The sequence below is a fragment of the Toxorhynchites rutilus genome, chromosome 3 (assembly GCF_029784135.1).
Source record: "Toxorhynchites rutilus septentrionalis strain SRP chromosome 3, ASM2978413v1, whole genome shotgun sequence".
NCBI classification, from domain to species: domain Eukaryota; kingdom Metazoa; phylum Arthropoda; class Insecta; order Diptera; family Culicidae; genus Toxorhynchites; species Toxorhynchites rutilus.
Window position 1 is genome coordinate 161,352,742 of NC_073746.1, and position 15,505 is coordinate 161,368,246.

At 40.0% G+C, this 15,505-nt stretch overlaps 2 protein-coding genes across 2 annotated transcripts; both read left to right on the plus strand.

Annotated features, from left to right (window-relative positions):
• The first annotated feature begins 1,425 nt into the window (after window positions 1-1,425).
• Window positions 1,426-3,432, plus strand: LOC129773614 (uncharacterized). The gene has a single exon (XM_055777252.1). It carries the CDS (start codon window positions 1,426-1,428, stop codon window positions 3,430-3,432), a length of 2,007 nt encoding a protein of 668 aa, XP_055633227.1.
• A 184-nt stretch (window positions 3,433-3,616) lies between these two features.
• LOC129773615 (uncharacterized) lies at window positions 3,617-6,694 on the plus strand. Its single transcript, XM_055777253.1, has one exon. It carries the CDS (start codon window positions 3,617-3,619, stop codon window positions 6,692-6,694), a length of 3,078 nt encoding a protein of 1,025 aa, XP_055633228.1.
• The last annotated feature ends 8,811 nt before the right edge of the window (window positions 6,695-15,505 follow it).

Consider the following 15,505-nt stretch of genomic DNA (forward strand, 5'->3'; position numbering starts at 1 on the left):
AAAGAATTAAGAGTTAGTAGATTGCTGTAAATAGTATTGTAGAATAAAGTTTTGGAGTGTGAAATTACGTTTTGATAAAAAATAAAGTGTTTCCATACCAAAAATATTGGAATTCGTTGTTTGCGAAAAGCAAGTGGGCCGAAAATCCAAGTGCGAATATCGTGGATATATCGCAATCCAGGAGAACCACACCGAGGGCAAGGGCCCGATATCCGGAAGAAGTCATTGGTCCTTCGAGCCGGATCCGTACAAAAGGATTTTGCAACCAACGGAATCGCCATCACGCTCACACAAAACTTTACTGCCATCTGCTAATTCACATCGAGGCACACAATAAACTGCAAATAGATTCACACCGTATTAAATTGGGCAAATTATCTTGGCCCGTCCAGGTAAACAACTAATAATTATATGTCCTGCTGTTGCTGGGCAAATCAGGACCACTACACACATTTTCGATTTTACTTCTTCTATCCGCCGTCACAATCCACGGAGACGAATCGAAATATCATTCGAGACCGAACTTGAAGCGATACCATACCGACACGTCAAAACATTTTATCACGGCATACATTTCATCAATCAATCAGAGAAACAACAGTGGGAATCCTACGAAGTCTACGCACACCACTAAACACAATCGATTTATGCTGATACCATATCGTCATCACATTGAGCCAAGGTCAACGACGAGTTGAAACAATTCATTCACTGCCATTGCTGCCACAACACTCTTGTTTTCAAACCGGAATATTTTCCTGGTTTGTCCAGGTAAATATACACAAGTTTATGTCCAGCCGCTGCTGAGACATTTTGGTCGGATCTACACCGTTTGTTTACATTTCTATTCCACGGTAAAAACACCCACACAACCGAAGTCGAACCGATATATGCACCGGGTCGTACCACAATATTGGCATCATTGAGGAACAGAAGACTAATTGCTAACTGAATTGAGCATCGCACCGCACATTATCACCGCTCATTCAGGAAAATCCGTCGCAAATCACCGCATATAGGATTCCTTTATTTATTAAGGTCAGTTCATCACCGTATATGTCCAGCCGAAGCTGGAGTTTGTTTTGATATTACACCAATTGTTTTCATCTCGCACACTTGTACTGGTTTGACACTTGTTTACCATTTCGTTGGACGTGTAACCGAGGGGCGCACATAATCGGAAAATAAATATTACACGTTTGACTATTGAGGAGCCGCAGATGTGATTCCGATGTTCAGCCGGCACACTGTTATTGAATATTAGAAGTTTATTCGACGTTAGCGTATACAATTAAGAAACGCTACACGCTTCTTTTTGTGAAGGTCAGTGGTACTATTGTATATGTCTAGTCGAAGCTAGGCCATTGGCGGATTTTACACAAATTTATTTCTCCCATATCTCAAACCCAATTGGAATTTGGAATCATGCCACCAACTACGAGGAACAATTCACTCAAGGCGCTGCTGGCGAAACTAAAGGCACTGGAGGGTATGTTCAACGATATTTGCCGTTTCGTCAATTCGATGGATGATGACACTCTAAAGACTGAAGCGACAGTTCGTTTGGATAAACTTGACGAACTGTGGGAACAAATCAGCGAAGCAACGATGGACATCGAGATGCACGAAGATTTCGAGGAAGTTGACGATACCTACCCCACGAAACGATCGGAATTCGGCGATAGATATTTTAAGACAAAATCGTTGCTACTAGAGAAGGTGAAGGACCCGGAGGTGAAGTCGAACCCTTCAATTCGCGGAATAGAACAAAACCAACATTCAACTTATGAATGCGTTAGGCTCCCACAAATCAAACTGCAAACATTTGATGGTAATATTGATGAGTGGTTGAGTTTTAGGGATCTCTATATATCGTTAATTCACTGTAAATCCGACTTGCCAGAAGTAGAAAAATTCCACTATCTTAAGGGTTGCTTAGTAGGAGAGGCTAGGTCATTGGTAGACTCACTTGCTATCACCAAGGCGAATTATAAGATTGCGTGGGAGGCGGTGATGAAGCGGTATAATGACAGTAAATTACTGAAGCGTAGACAAGTGCAAGCATTGTTCAACCTACCTAACGTCGCAAAGGAGTCGGTCGTGGAACTTCAGTCGCTGCTAGAGGCTTTTGAGCGCATTCTTCAAACGCTCGATCAATTGATACAGCCAGCCGAGTACAAGGATTTGTTACTGCTGGATTTGCTGTGTTCACGATTGGACCCAACCACCCGCAGAAGCTGGGAAGAGCATTCTGCAACAATAGATCAGGACACAGTGAAGGATCTAACAGATTTTCTTCAGAAGAGAATAAGGGTGCTAAGCTCGCTGCCAACCAAATCCATCGAACCAAAGTTGAATTATGTCCCTCAACCGAAAAGAAAATTGCCGACACAAATGAGTCACAGTGCATCGCAATCCTCGAGCGGACAATGTGTAGCGTGTCCAGGTAGCCACTTATTATACCAATGCCCGAAATTCCAATCCCTGCCTGTATCAGCTCGCGATAAACTATTGCGAAGCCTAGCTTTATGTCGTAATTGCTTCCGGCGTGGGCATCAAGCCACGGAATGCAATTCTCGATATGTGTGTCGTAATTGCAAGGGAAAGCATCATACCTTAGTATGCTTCCGGCCGGAAGAAGTCCAACCAGCTAAGCGTACGTCGGAGATAAGGGTCTCTACGGAAAGCAGCAGCAAGGGACTTCAACACAATGTGGAGGATAACACACCAAGCACATCATCAGGCACCATTGTAGTAACCTCAAATACAGCATCCAAGGGAACATCGTCCGTATTACTTGCTACAGCGGTAGTCTTAGTGGTGGGTGAGAATGGAATTACGTATCCAGCCAGAGCACTACTTGATTCGGGGTCGGAGTGTAATTTTATGTCAGACCAATTTTCACAACTCTTGCGAATCAAACGTAATCGAGCTGAGGTGGCAGTATCAGGTGTCGGTCAGGTCAATACGAGAGTGACGCATTCGGTCAAGGCAGAGGTCAGATCCAGGGTAGGGGGGTATTCATGTAACGTGGAATTCCTAATTCTCCCTAAAGTCACGGGAAATCTTCCATCTACGTGCATCGATACCACAAATTGGAAAATACCACACGGCATAACCCTAGCAGATCCAGCATTCGCTATATCGAAATCCGTAGATTTAATTCTCGGAATCCAGCAATTCTTCACCTTTTTCAAACCAGGAAAGGAAATCCATCTAGGGGATGGACTACCCAAGCTCTCGGAAACGGTATTTGGATGGGTGGTAGCGGGAACAGTAATCTCATCGAGCATCGCGTCATATCACTGTAACGTCGCGTCTACGGTTAATCTTGAAGAACTGTTGACAAGATTTTGGTCGTGTGAAGAAGTGGACATTCCAAATAATTATTCTCCAGAGGAAACGCTGTGTGCAGTTCGTTCGGACGGTTAGGAGAGATTCAAATGGAAGATATAAGGTCTCTCTTCCAAAGGATGCGAATGTCATGGATAAAATTGGTGAATCTAGGGACATAGCACTACGGCGTTTTCAATGGTTGGAACGCAGACTTTTAAGGGACTCAGAGCTACGTTGTCAATATACCCAATTTATGGAGGAATATATACACCTGGGGCACATGCGTAGGGTACGCGTGAACCAAGATAATCTGATTAAACGATGTTACCTTCCACATCATCCAGTAATCAAACAAACAAGTACGACGACGAAACTTAGAGTGGTGTTCGACGCATCCTGCAAGACTTCGAGTGGAATTTCTCTGAACGATGCATTATTGGCGGGACCGGTAATCCAAGAAGATCTTCGATCGATAATTCTCCGTTGTCGCACAAAACGGATAATGTTGGTAGCAGACGTTGAGAAGATGTTTCGTCAAATCATCATGGATGAAGGGGATCAGCCGCTACAGAGTATCCTATGGCGAACCGACACCGAGCAAGAAATTGGAACGTACGAGCTGTCCACCGTAACATACGGGACGAAACCCGCACCGTTTTTGGCTACACGGACGCTCAAACAGCTAGCGGATGATGAGCAAACCAACTTTCCCCAAGCAGCCAAGGCAATAAACGAGGATGTGTACATGGATGATGTATTGACGGGAACGAATAATGTGAAGGAGGCGGTAGATTTGAGGGTTCAGCTTGAAGCATTAATGAGAAGTGGAGGTTTCAAGCTACGGAAATGGGTTTCCAACTGCGAGGAAGTTCTTCATGGTGTACCAGAGGAAGATTTAGCGTTGGGAAGACAGGATCATGTTGAACTTGATCCAGACCCAGCAGTGCGAATGTTAGGCTTGACTTGGCTACCAAAAACTGACGGACTGAAACTACAGTTTTCAGTTCCGGAGCAACACCCAACAGATACGCTATCAAAAAGAAGGGTATTATCTATTATCGCAGGACTGTTCGATCCTCTAGGACTAGTTGGCGCAGTTATCACAGTGGGGAAACTTTTTATGCAACGACTGTGGAAATTTGAAGATGCGAATGGAAGGAAATTGGATTGGGATAGTCCAATTCCCTCAAGACCAAGAGATGAATGGCGAGAATTTCACAGACAACTCCCCATTTTGAACACTATCTCCATAAAACGTTGTGTTTTGGTACCGGATCCAATCATCATTGAGCTGCACGTATTTTCAGATGCTTCGGAGAAAGCATACGGAGCGTGTGCTTACCTGAAAAGTTGCAATTTGATGGGAACAACTCACATAGCACTACTCTCCTCGAAATCCAAGGTAGCGCCATTGAAAACCCAATCCATTCCACGACTGGAGTTGTGCGGAGCGCTGCTAGCAACGCAGCTAGCCGAGCAAATTTCAACTGCTATCAAAATGAATCCAGTGGTTTATTTTTGGACGGATTCAACGTGCGTACTGCAGTGGATAAGGGCAACCCCTTCCACATGGACAACTTTTGTGGCTAATCGGGTGGCAAAAATACAGCAGACTGCGGAGAATCGTACCTGGAACCACATCCCAGGATGCCAGAATCCAGCCGATCTTATTTCAAGGGGCGTGCTTCCTGAAGAGATTATTGGGAACAATCTTTGGTGGGAAGGGCCGTCATGGCTACGAGAATCCCAACGGCACTGGCCGATTCATCCAGTTCCAACAAAAACAACAGAGGCAGAAGCTGAGTTCCGTCAGTCAGCGGTTAGTTGCGCGACATTGCAGCAGGATACTTTCACGGTTTGGTATCTCAGCAAGTTTTCATCGTTCACGGACCTGGTGAGGCGTACCGCATACTGGCTCCGGTTGATGAACATTTTGAAACAACAAGGAAAGAAGGAGAATTCACGGGATTTTCTCACAACATCGGAGTTAGTAGAGGCAGAATATGCTATAATTCGCAGCGTGCAGAAGGAAGAATTCAAGAAGGAGTGGAAGGCATTATCTAAGGGCGAACCGGTCACAGAGAGCTCTCCACTTCGATGGTTTAACCCAACCCTCTCAGCAGAGAATTTGATCCGAGTTGGCGGTAGACTGGAACATTCATTAGAAAGTGTCAATAGGAAACATCCGATAGTTCTACCAGCACGGCACCCTATAACTAGGATGATTTTTGAACATTTTCATAAGAAATTGCTCCATGCAGGTCCACAACTGCTTTTGGCAACAGTGAGACAACGATATTGGCCGCTACGAGGACGGAATCTAGCCCGTTTTGTGTATCACAACTGCAATCGTTGTGCTCGATTGAAGCCGACTCAAATACAGCAATTCATGGGAGATTTGCCAGCGGCGCGTGTGACCCCCGGAAGACCATTTATCAAGGTGGGTGTAGACTACTTTGGACCCGTCTTCATACGGCATGCACCACGTCGACCAGCTTCTAAGGCATATGTCGCTGTGTTCGTGTGCATGTGTACAAAGGCAGTACATCTGGAGATGGTAACTGACCTATCTACGGATCGTTTCATCCAGGCTTTGCGACGATTTGTTGGAAGAAGGGGAAAATGTTCGGACATTTTTTCGGACAACGGTACTAATTTCGTCGGAGCTCGTAACCAGTTAGGGGAATTATCAAGATTTCTAAGAGGAACTGATAACCGAGAGAAAATAACTAGAGAATGTGCGAATGAGGGTATTCAGTGGCATTTCAACCCACCTAGTGCCCCACACTTTGGAGGTTTGTGGGAGGCTGCGGTGAAATCAGCAAAAATTCACCTAATGAAGGTTTTAGGGGATTCGGTGTTGTCATTCGAAGACATGAGCACATTACTAGTTCAGGTCGAATGTTGCCTGAACTCAAGACCTTTGATCCCAATGTCCGAAGATCCAAACGAACTGGAACCACTCACTCCAGGGCATTTTCTGATAGGGACTAGCTTGCAACAATTGCCAGAGATGAGTGTGACCGATATTCCGATGAACCGACTCAAGCAGTGGCAAGCAACTCAGAAAATTTTGCAGTGTTTCTGGAAAAGATGGAGGACGGAATATTTGGCACAATTGCAGGGGCGCACAAAACGATGGCAACCGCCAATCCAAATTGTTGTGGGTCAGCTTGTAGTTATACGCGACGAAAATTTACCACCAACTCGTTGGAAAATGGGTCGCATCATTCAACTGCATCCTGGTATGGACGGAGTCGTCAGAGTAGTCACTTTGAGGACAGCTACTGGACTACTAAAGAGACCAGTGGAAAAAATATGTTTGTTGCCCCCAGCATGCCAACCTTGCGAAACTTAAAAAAAACATGGCTGCCGGTTTAGTATGCGAGAGTTTTGTCTTTTCAGAAATTAGATAATTTCAGCGCGGCCGAGAATGTTGGATACACTGCGATTTTATGGAGACGGATTCCTCTGACATGATCAGTTTTGCGGCATGGGCTATATTTTTATATTGTGGGTACCTAGGTTCACGAACACTAAAACACTGAGAAATGAAATGGGAAAGTGTGAACAATAGGAAAGAAAGGAAATTATTGATAACCCCAAGCTTAAGGAGAATAGTTGGATAGTCATTGAGTGGAGAAATTTACAAAATTACAAAGAATTAAGAGTTAGTAGATTGCTGTAAATAGTATTGTAGAATAAAGTTTTGGAGTGTGAAATTACGTTTTGATAAAAAATAAAGTGTTTCCATACCAAAAATATTGGAATTCGTTGTTTGCGAAAAGCAAGTGGGCCGAAAATCCAAGTGCGAATATCGTGGATATATCGCAATCCAGGAGAACCACACCGAGGGCAAGGGCCCGATATCCAGAAAAATTATTGTTTGTTCACTCCACCAGTGTTTACCGAGTGATGATGACAGAAAATTTCTGTGAACGAATGCTTCTAAAGAACCAGTAGAACCTAGATTATCCGCTTAAGCGAGTTGTTCTATAGTAATTATATAGAACTTTCCGAAATTTGTGAGTGAGTGGCAGGCTCTTGTTCTTTTTTTTTTATCATGGCTCTCACATTATCTGTCCTCTGCTATACACGACCTTGCAGATGGATAGTTGAATGACTTCTGTATTGATAAAACATGCTAAAATATATTTTCGCGTTTGCACTTCATTTTAAGATCTTTATTGCATTATCTGCGATTTTAGTTATCCGAAGTTACATTTCCAGACTATTTCGCGGATAATCGGGGTTCTACTGTCTTAATGAAACAAGTTGTTGCTCGCGATTATTCAAATTCAATTCCGAATGCTTAATTACACAACATAATGACAGAAGGGTGGTAAACAGTCGTTGGATGGTGCGTAATAGATAAAAGATACCGAAGTGGAACGAGATATGATGAAAACCGCCCTCAGTGATCCTAGACGAGATGATGTGATATGTATGGGTGAAATAATGAAAAAAAAAACTCACCAATGTATTATAAGATGATTACCAATACCGAACATAATTATTAATTTTTCTCATCAGTAAAAATATGTTACTTTAATATAGAGAAAACATATTTGAAATGGTAATTTCCTTTTATAATTTTTACTTTCTGAGTGTACATTCAACCCAATGCGAATTTTAATTGGACTAACAACACCTAATGCTATATGTATATTATATGGGAAATCTTTTTTTCTAATATTTCGTCACTTCCAATTTTTCTCGCCGTATAAATGTTCCTTTGGTGAAAATGAACACAACAAAACAGACAGCTTAAACCAAATGACCCGTTCTCGAGCGGGAATACACCTTGGTTCTTATTTATAAAATGTAAATAAATCGTTTCATATATAAAGTCATTTTTAACACAACAACAATTTTACACTTACACTTGTGCTAAATTTTTCACAGTACACGATCGGTCATTAATATGAAATTTCACGAAGCAACCAACATCAAAGTTCCAAATTTAAATTTTATTTGCTAAAATATATCGTATCACTCACCTTACTTGCAATACAAAAATGCCCCCGACTTGCATATATTTGCAATGCCGATTTCCCCCAGGCAGCTTGGTTTTTATGTCTCTGTTAGGGAATAACTTTCGGTAGGAATAAAAGCTCCTGCTACTTTCATGTATTAGCAGCTTGAGTAATTCTACGTCAAAAAATAACCAATAGGGAAACATACTGATTATTTTTTATCATCAAAATAAACTATCTACTTAACTTAACCCTAATCTAAACTTAGAATATTTCTGTACAACGAACAGGCTCCGGACAATTTCATGTTCAGAATTAGAGCACCTTTCTCCAAATTTCTGGATGCATTTCGTGAACCTTCAAGTTCAGAATGATCTTGAGAAATTTATTTTGAAATGGTTGGATTTTGAGTCTGTGTGTTCGGGCACATCCCTTCCAGACAGGAATCACATTTTCAATTGCAGGATAAACGATTTGTTTATAGATAGCCATCTGATTCTCCAGACATAGTTTAGATTTTTTGCCAATCAACGAGTAAAAAGACCGGAGAAGAATATTACATTACTGTGGTGATTTTCTCAACGTGAGACCGTAAAATCAGATGACTAGAGCGTCTAGAGTGAGTCCTAAGTAGGCCACTTCCCTGGACCATTCGACAAATGAGTCACCAAACCGAATTCTGACATTATTGGTCGGATCTCGAATGCGGAAATATAATAGCCTGAGTAATTCGCCGCATTGATAACAACTTTCAACCTCCTATAACACTGAGTCTCCAGGCCACCCTGCAGTTTTGTGTGTGTAAAAGTAACGATGACGCAACCCTTAAACAAAATCGTAAGACATCGGTAAATTGGACAATATACCATCTCCGGAATGCGGTGGCAAGTGCGCAGTATAAATGTTATACAGAAGGGTCTAAGAATACTTCCATAGGGCACACCTAAGATATTAAAATGCTCCAAACACACATTATGCAGAGATGCCTGAAATTCGACTCTGGAAGCATTTCTCGAAAGGCTTAGAAAATAAAATTGCCAGATAGTGCTACACTAACACTTATGCCAAACGTTTAAAAATGTATGACCGATTATCAAGCTATCCAGAGTGACCTTTGCGTAATGCCACGAAGCTAGATCCGGCCAGAACACAATATTTTTATCCTTACGGCGCTTTTTTACAAAAGCATCCATTAGAAGCCTAGATTTACATGACCCACAGAAAGGTGCAGGAATGGTTTGTTTTTGATTTTCATTATGTTTGTATTTCCCAAAATTTATAGTTTCATGCAATTTAGTTCTTATTACACCATTACATTACATTACATTTCATTACACCTTATGCGATCATCCATCCATCATTGTTGAAACTGAACTGTCGTTGACAAAAAAAAAACGAGAAAAGAACATTGACTTTTCATTGCCTCGTCAAACTTCTATTATCACACATTAAAAATGTAGCTCTATTTATTCACAAACGATTATCAATACTGAATATTATTATCATTAATCGCATTAATTAATACAACTAAAGCATCTATACTTTCCATTGTGGGACTTGAGGAACTCATAATAATATTTGCCAGCTCTTAATTCGAAATATATAATCGTTTTCTGTGGAAAAAACTGACCTTCCTCGCAAGTCGATTGAACCTCTACTGACGTCATGCGAAGGTATGCGAAACGCCATTCGTTTGATGTCAATTTCAAACTCTCACACGATGTTCGTGCTGTGTAACAACAACGCAGGTAAAAATAAAGGTGAATGTGATCCGGCCTGCGAGCTAACGTTGATCGATAGCAATGAAAGAAAAAAGAAACAGTTCGAGTGAACGAGATGTAACATGGTGATCCCGGCTGGTCAGATACGAACGGAAAGACTGTTGGAAACATTGACCTTGACGTTGAATTTATCGCTGCTGCACCATGTTAGTAGATAATAACCCCGGTATGTAACGGAAATGAAATCTTGTTATGAAGCATCGTTAATTGATTGTTAGTCCCGAAGACCGCATCCATTCTTACAACGGTGGCAACATATATAGATAATTGGTTACAGTAGAACAATTTATATTTAACATTTTCGGAAGAGACATACATACCAAGTGACTCGACATACAACAATATTGTCTTCTTCTTGAATGGCGTTAACGTTCCCTGTGGAACTTTTTCCGTCTCAACGTAGGCCGCATTTATCGTAACTAGCCGCATTTATTAATACTTAGTTGAGATTTCTTAAGCCAAATAACACGCCTAGAATGTATTCCGAGGGGCAAGCTCTAGAATACGCGTGACCACAGTGCAAGTCGAAGGAAATTTCTCTGACGAAAAATTCCCCGGCCAGAACAGGAATCGAACCCGAACACCCGGCATGATAATGTGAGACGCTAACCACTCGGCCACGGGTGCACAATACCCGTGACAATATTGTCACAATACTCAAAATCTCATCCCACATGTAAGCATACATAGTAAGCCTTGTTCCGATTGAGACATTATGAAGAGATATTGAATAACTCGATTTTGCAACTAAACGGAAATTGCCATTTTCTATTAGACACGACTAATTTTTAATTCCGCTCAACGCTTCTAAGCATCTTACTAAAATTAATTAGTTTTCCTGCAGTCTGTTATAACACTTCCATACAGCTTCAAATATTCGTGAACGATGCAATATTTCATTCAACCATTGGGTATAATTACGAACTTCCTTTTCGTGGTTTGTTGATGGTAACAGCGAGACTCATTTCTAGCAATAAGTCAACTACCAATAGAAGATTTATTTTTTGTTCATTGAACAAAATTAGCAAACATCGCTCGGATCGATTCGATCTACAGATAAAAATGCTCTTTTAATAAATCGCAATCCATTCATCGCGCCCACGATCGCATCAAATGATTGTATCACGAAGTTCGAAATCACGAACAAGTTCATCTCGCATCGCGATCTAGAGGTGATTGCTCTCGCAGACTCCAACTGACTTACTTTCGCTAGCGACTCGGTGCAGGTAAGCACGGATCGACCGACATTCGCCACATTATCTCTCCGTCTCACCGCAACACTAGCCTAATTTTTTGTTCACTGTCGGGACTGGGCACAAACCGGCTCTCGAAAATCATGTTTTGATTACATAACGTTTTTCAAGGTTGAATTCAACGACGGTTCATTTCTCTGGTTTTTGTTTTGGTCTGTTTTTGCGTCTTCCCGCTGCCCCGGCGAAAGATTGAATCGAGATTGGATTTCAGTTTTTCTTTGGTCGGTTGTATCGCGTTGCCGCTTCCTCTTCATTAACATCTCATGCTTTTTCACTTTCCATTCATCACAACTAATGAGCTTGATAAATGTACTTTTTTTTTTGGATAGAAGACGAACGAGTTTGAGAAGGATTGTAGTTGCACATAAAGTATTACTTTTCATGTAATTATTTTGGATTTCAATGCCCCGAAGAATTAGTTTCACTGTATAAGAATAATTATAAACATTTTTTTTGAATAAATTTATCTTCTGATATGATATGATCCTAATGGCTGTTACAATATAAAATTCCAGAAACGTTCAGGATATACTACATAAACCGGCTCGCATCTTTTTTTAAGTGGAGACCCCTGTCTGGGAGGCCAGGAAATAATGCATTTTCGTGATTTTTTTTCGAATATTACGAATAAAGTGAAGTGTTTGGGTATTTTTGTTATAGTTTAAGGTATATTTGAAGTTGTATTTTCCATTCTTTGAGTGCACGAAAAATGATTATTACGCTGTTGACAGCTGGATGAGTAGATGCTGTCTGAAAATCGGTACCTTGCTGGTGGTATCGGTTCTGAAGCAACGGGGTGTCGCAGAACGAATTCCAATGGATATTTTGAATCTTTAGGACAATACCTAAAACGTTACATAGGGGTTTTTGAAAAATCTAAGAGTTACCAAAATGGCGGCCATTTTTGTTAAAACTGAGTTGTTTTTTAATAAAAAATCGTCATTTAGAGGCTCACAAAAATCTAAAAAATGAGATATTGAAAAACGGCTGTGTAACGCTTCGGATAATTCATTTTCACATGTTGATAAAAAATTTCCGCCGAACCGGTCGAGTAAGTAATATGAAAAATAGAATCTACATGTTATTCAACATGAAATACTATAAATAACTCTTTATCCTGTGACTAACCGTTCTCGAGATATAACCAATTTATACTTATTAAAATCATGTTCGTGAGATATCCGAAAATGCATAGGGGAAATGCGGTTAAAAGGAATAGGGTTGGTAAAATGAACCGGCGCTCAAATTCCGATAATAAAAAAATAATAATAAAAACCAATCGACACTTCTTGATTATCCTATTCATAAAACATATGAAGCTATATAGGATACACTGTTATGCATGAAACTGTCATATGTAGAACAAAAAAGTAAAACAGAAATTTCTCTCACGGTAGCCATTCGGATGTAATTTTGCACGCATCGTATTTAAGGAATTTCCCGTGAAATTTCAGTTATTCGTTTGGGCGACTGTTCACATATTCGATATCTTCGACAAATTATCAATTTGGGCGACTGTTCACATATTCGATCAGAGTTAAGCAGATATTTGTTTGATTTCAGCGATTAATTCGCATTCGAAATTACTTTGTTATTTGGGGCAAAATGAGCTACCACCGGATAACGACTTACGAAATTACGTTTTCTGGAGCTGATATATCTTATTACATGTTGCTCTTCAAGGTGGTCCTTTTGTGGTTTTCACCCTTGGAAAATATGCCACCCCAAACCAAACGAAACCTCTATATGGTAAGCGTGATGTGTTTCTTACTAGGTTTTTGTTCGTATGAGAAAATTCTAATAACTACTCTAGGTGAATATGTCCAGATTATTTCATGGATATACCTACTTTCTCAATAATGATTCAAACAAATTTGAACATGGAACAACGTATAAATCAAACCCATTTAACATTATATGTACAGGTGTTCATTTTACCACCGCTAGGTGCTTAATTTAACCGCACACTAAAAAAATGATATTACAACTTTTTTTCTTTTAAAGAAATATGTATGGGAAAGGGGGGCACATTCGGACACTTTCGTTTCCTTGATTTTTAATATTTTTTGTAAACTTAAAAAAAATCCTGAATTCATCCTGGTTGTCATTTGGACATCAATGTATCATAAGAGCGTGTTAGAGGTGTACATTAATGAGATTACAAAAGGTTTATTCGAAATTTTTAAAATTGCCTTTTTGTCCGAATGTGCCCCCTGTGTGGGACAGTTTCGGACAGTTCTGGGGCACTTTCGGACAACGAAAAAATAAAAACTCTATGTTTATCGACACTTACTTCCGTTTCCTTTTATTTCCAGCATATTCTGCATTTTTTCTGTTTATCAGTATTTGTCTGAAAGGAAACTGCTTGCTATGAGAGTCAGTAAAAATTCGTGATTTTGCTTTCTTCCGTTTTCGAGTGGTGGTTTTCCGCGGTGAAGTTTTTGGAAAAGGTTCAACATTTTCCGGGGACAAAGTTGCCGAAGTGCCCCGTGAACGATGTCCGAATGTGCCCCACCACCATCCGAAGACAAATAATAATTTTATCTAATAAATAGACATTTATTTCCCCGTTGTATGCACGTTTTTTTCATTTCATATTAGTTACTAACTGAGGTGGTGTACTTAAATTTCTAAATTTGTTATCGTTCACAAAGGAATTAGGGAAATACTTACAACTTCAAGCTCAAAAGTTTCGAAACGTGTATGAAAAAGGGCACATTGTTATTTTCGTAAGTAATAAACGACCGGGAGCGGTATGTGGATGCAGTAAGTGGGCATATTTTTAGGGTGTTCATTTTAACCGCATTTCCCCTACTGCTGTTGCACAATACGACTAAGATTCCAACATTTCACTAAAATTATTTGCATTAGAAAAAATTAATTTTACAACAACTTTATCATACATTAAATTCTTATCATACATCTGGATTTTGAGTTACGATTTTTTGTGGGATCAATGATTTTGAATACGCTCTTTCCAAAAATGAGTCGTAATTTAAATTGTTCATATTACAATGAAAATTGTGATTTCGGGTAGTTTCCATCATAAGTACCAAGTTTAAAAAAATCGGAGAGGGTCGGGTCAGTGGCCGGATGATTTGACGTGGAATTGCTCTATACGGTTTGTTTTCAGATGTTTGACAAAATGTCAAGTCGAATTTCTGACAATTTCCTATTCACACAATAAGTATTTTTGGAAGCTAGGATCGACACTGATATTATGCAAAGGCTCTTGATGTGGGCTGAATGGAAGGCACAGCAAGCAAAAATTCGAGGCTCGGTGAGTGAAACGCTTTAGAAATGTCCACAGCATTATCGAGCATCATCGAGGCTTGAGTAATATGTTTTATGCTAATAGAATGGATTGGTTTTTCTACAACAATTATATTAACGGTACAGATTTCGGTACAGACTAGGTGAGAAAAAGTATAACTGGAACAGTTTTTTAACCTTTCCAGTATAGATGAATATATGGATACACTGGTTGGATGTCACTCAACTGTTATTATTTAGTTCAAAATTTGTCATTTTGAAATATGATCGATAATTGATAATACAATAAATTGAAATAAAGTATTAAATTCTATGCGTTTTGATTTTGTAACTCTATTTTGTTTCCACTCATTGCGGATAAGTTTGAATTCCGTAGTTGAGAAATTTGGTACATTCATTTGACTGTCGAGATCATGCGAAGTTACACCATTAGACTATTTCTTGTAAGGTCACGCGGTAGATGTTTGCACGAACAAAAATCTGAAAGCCAACATTCGAAAAGCAATCATAAATTTCCTCAACATTTTTGTAAATTGAATGTACCGCGGGAATCTCCAGGCGCAGCAAAGCGCAGTGCTTTGGAGCCCTTGCCGATAAACTTAAAGTAATTTTCGAAGCAGTGTTCCTGACGACTTCCATTTTCCCGTTTATTGTTTATAGTTCAGATCGACGAGTGAGAACTACTATAGATTCCGGACGTGAAGATAGTTCGGTGATTTGGTAATATACGTGTGGCCATACTTCCGGAAAAAACGGTGAATATTTATTTCGAAAAGCTTCGAGCGCGAACTATTGTTTATTGGATGGGTCTCATCCGTAAACTCCCATATAATCGACTAATGTTTTTTTTTATGACTCATATGCATAAATCCACGTTACAGCAGAT

Bases quoted from the DNA above. Each gene is read 5' to 3' on its own strand.
- LOC129773614 (XM_055777252.1), top strand. From the start codon at position 1,426: ATGCCACCAACTACGAGGAACAATTCACTCAAGGCGCTGCTGGCGAAA.
- LOC129773615 (XM_055777253.1), top strand. From the start codon at position 3,617: ATGCGTAGGGTACGCGTGAACCAAGATAATCTGATTAAACGATGTTAC.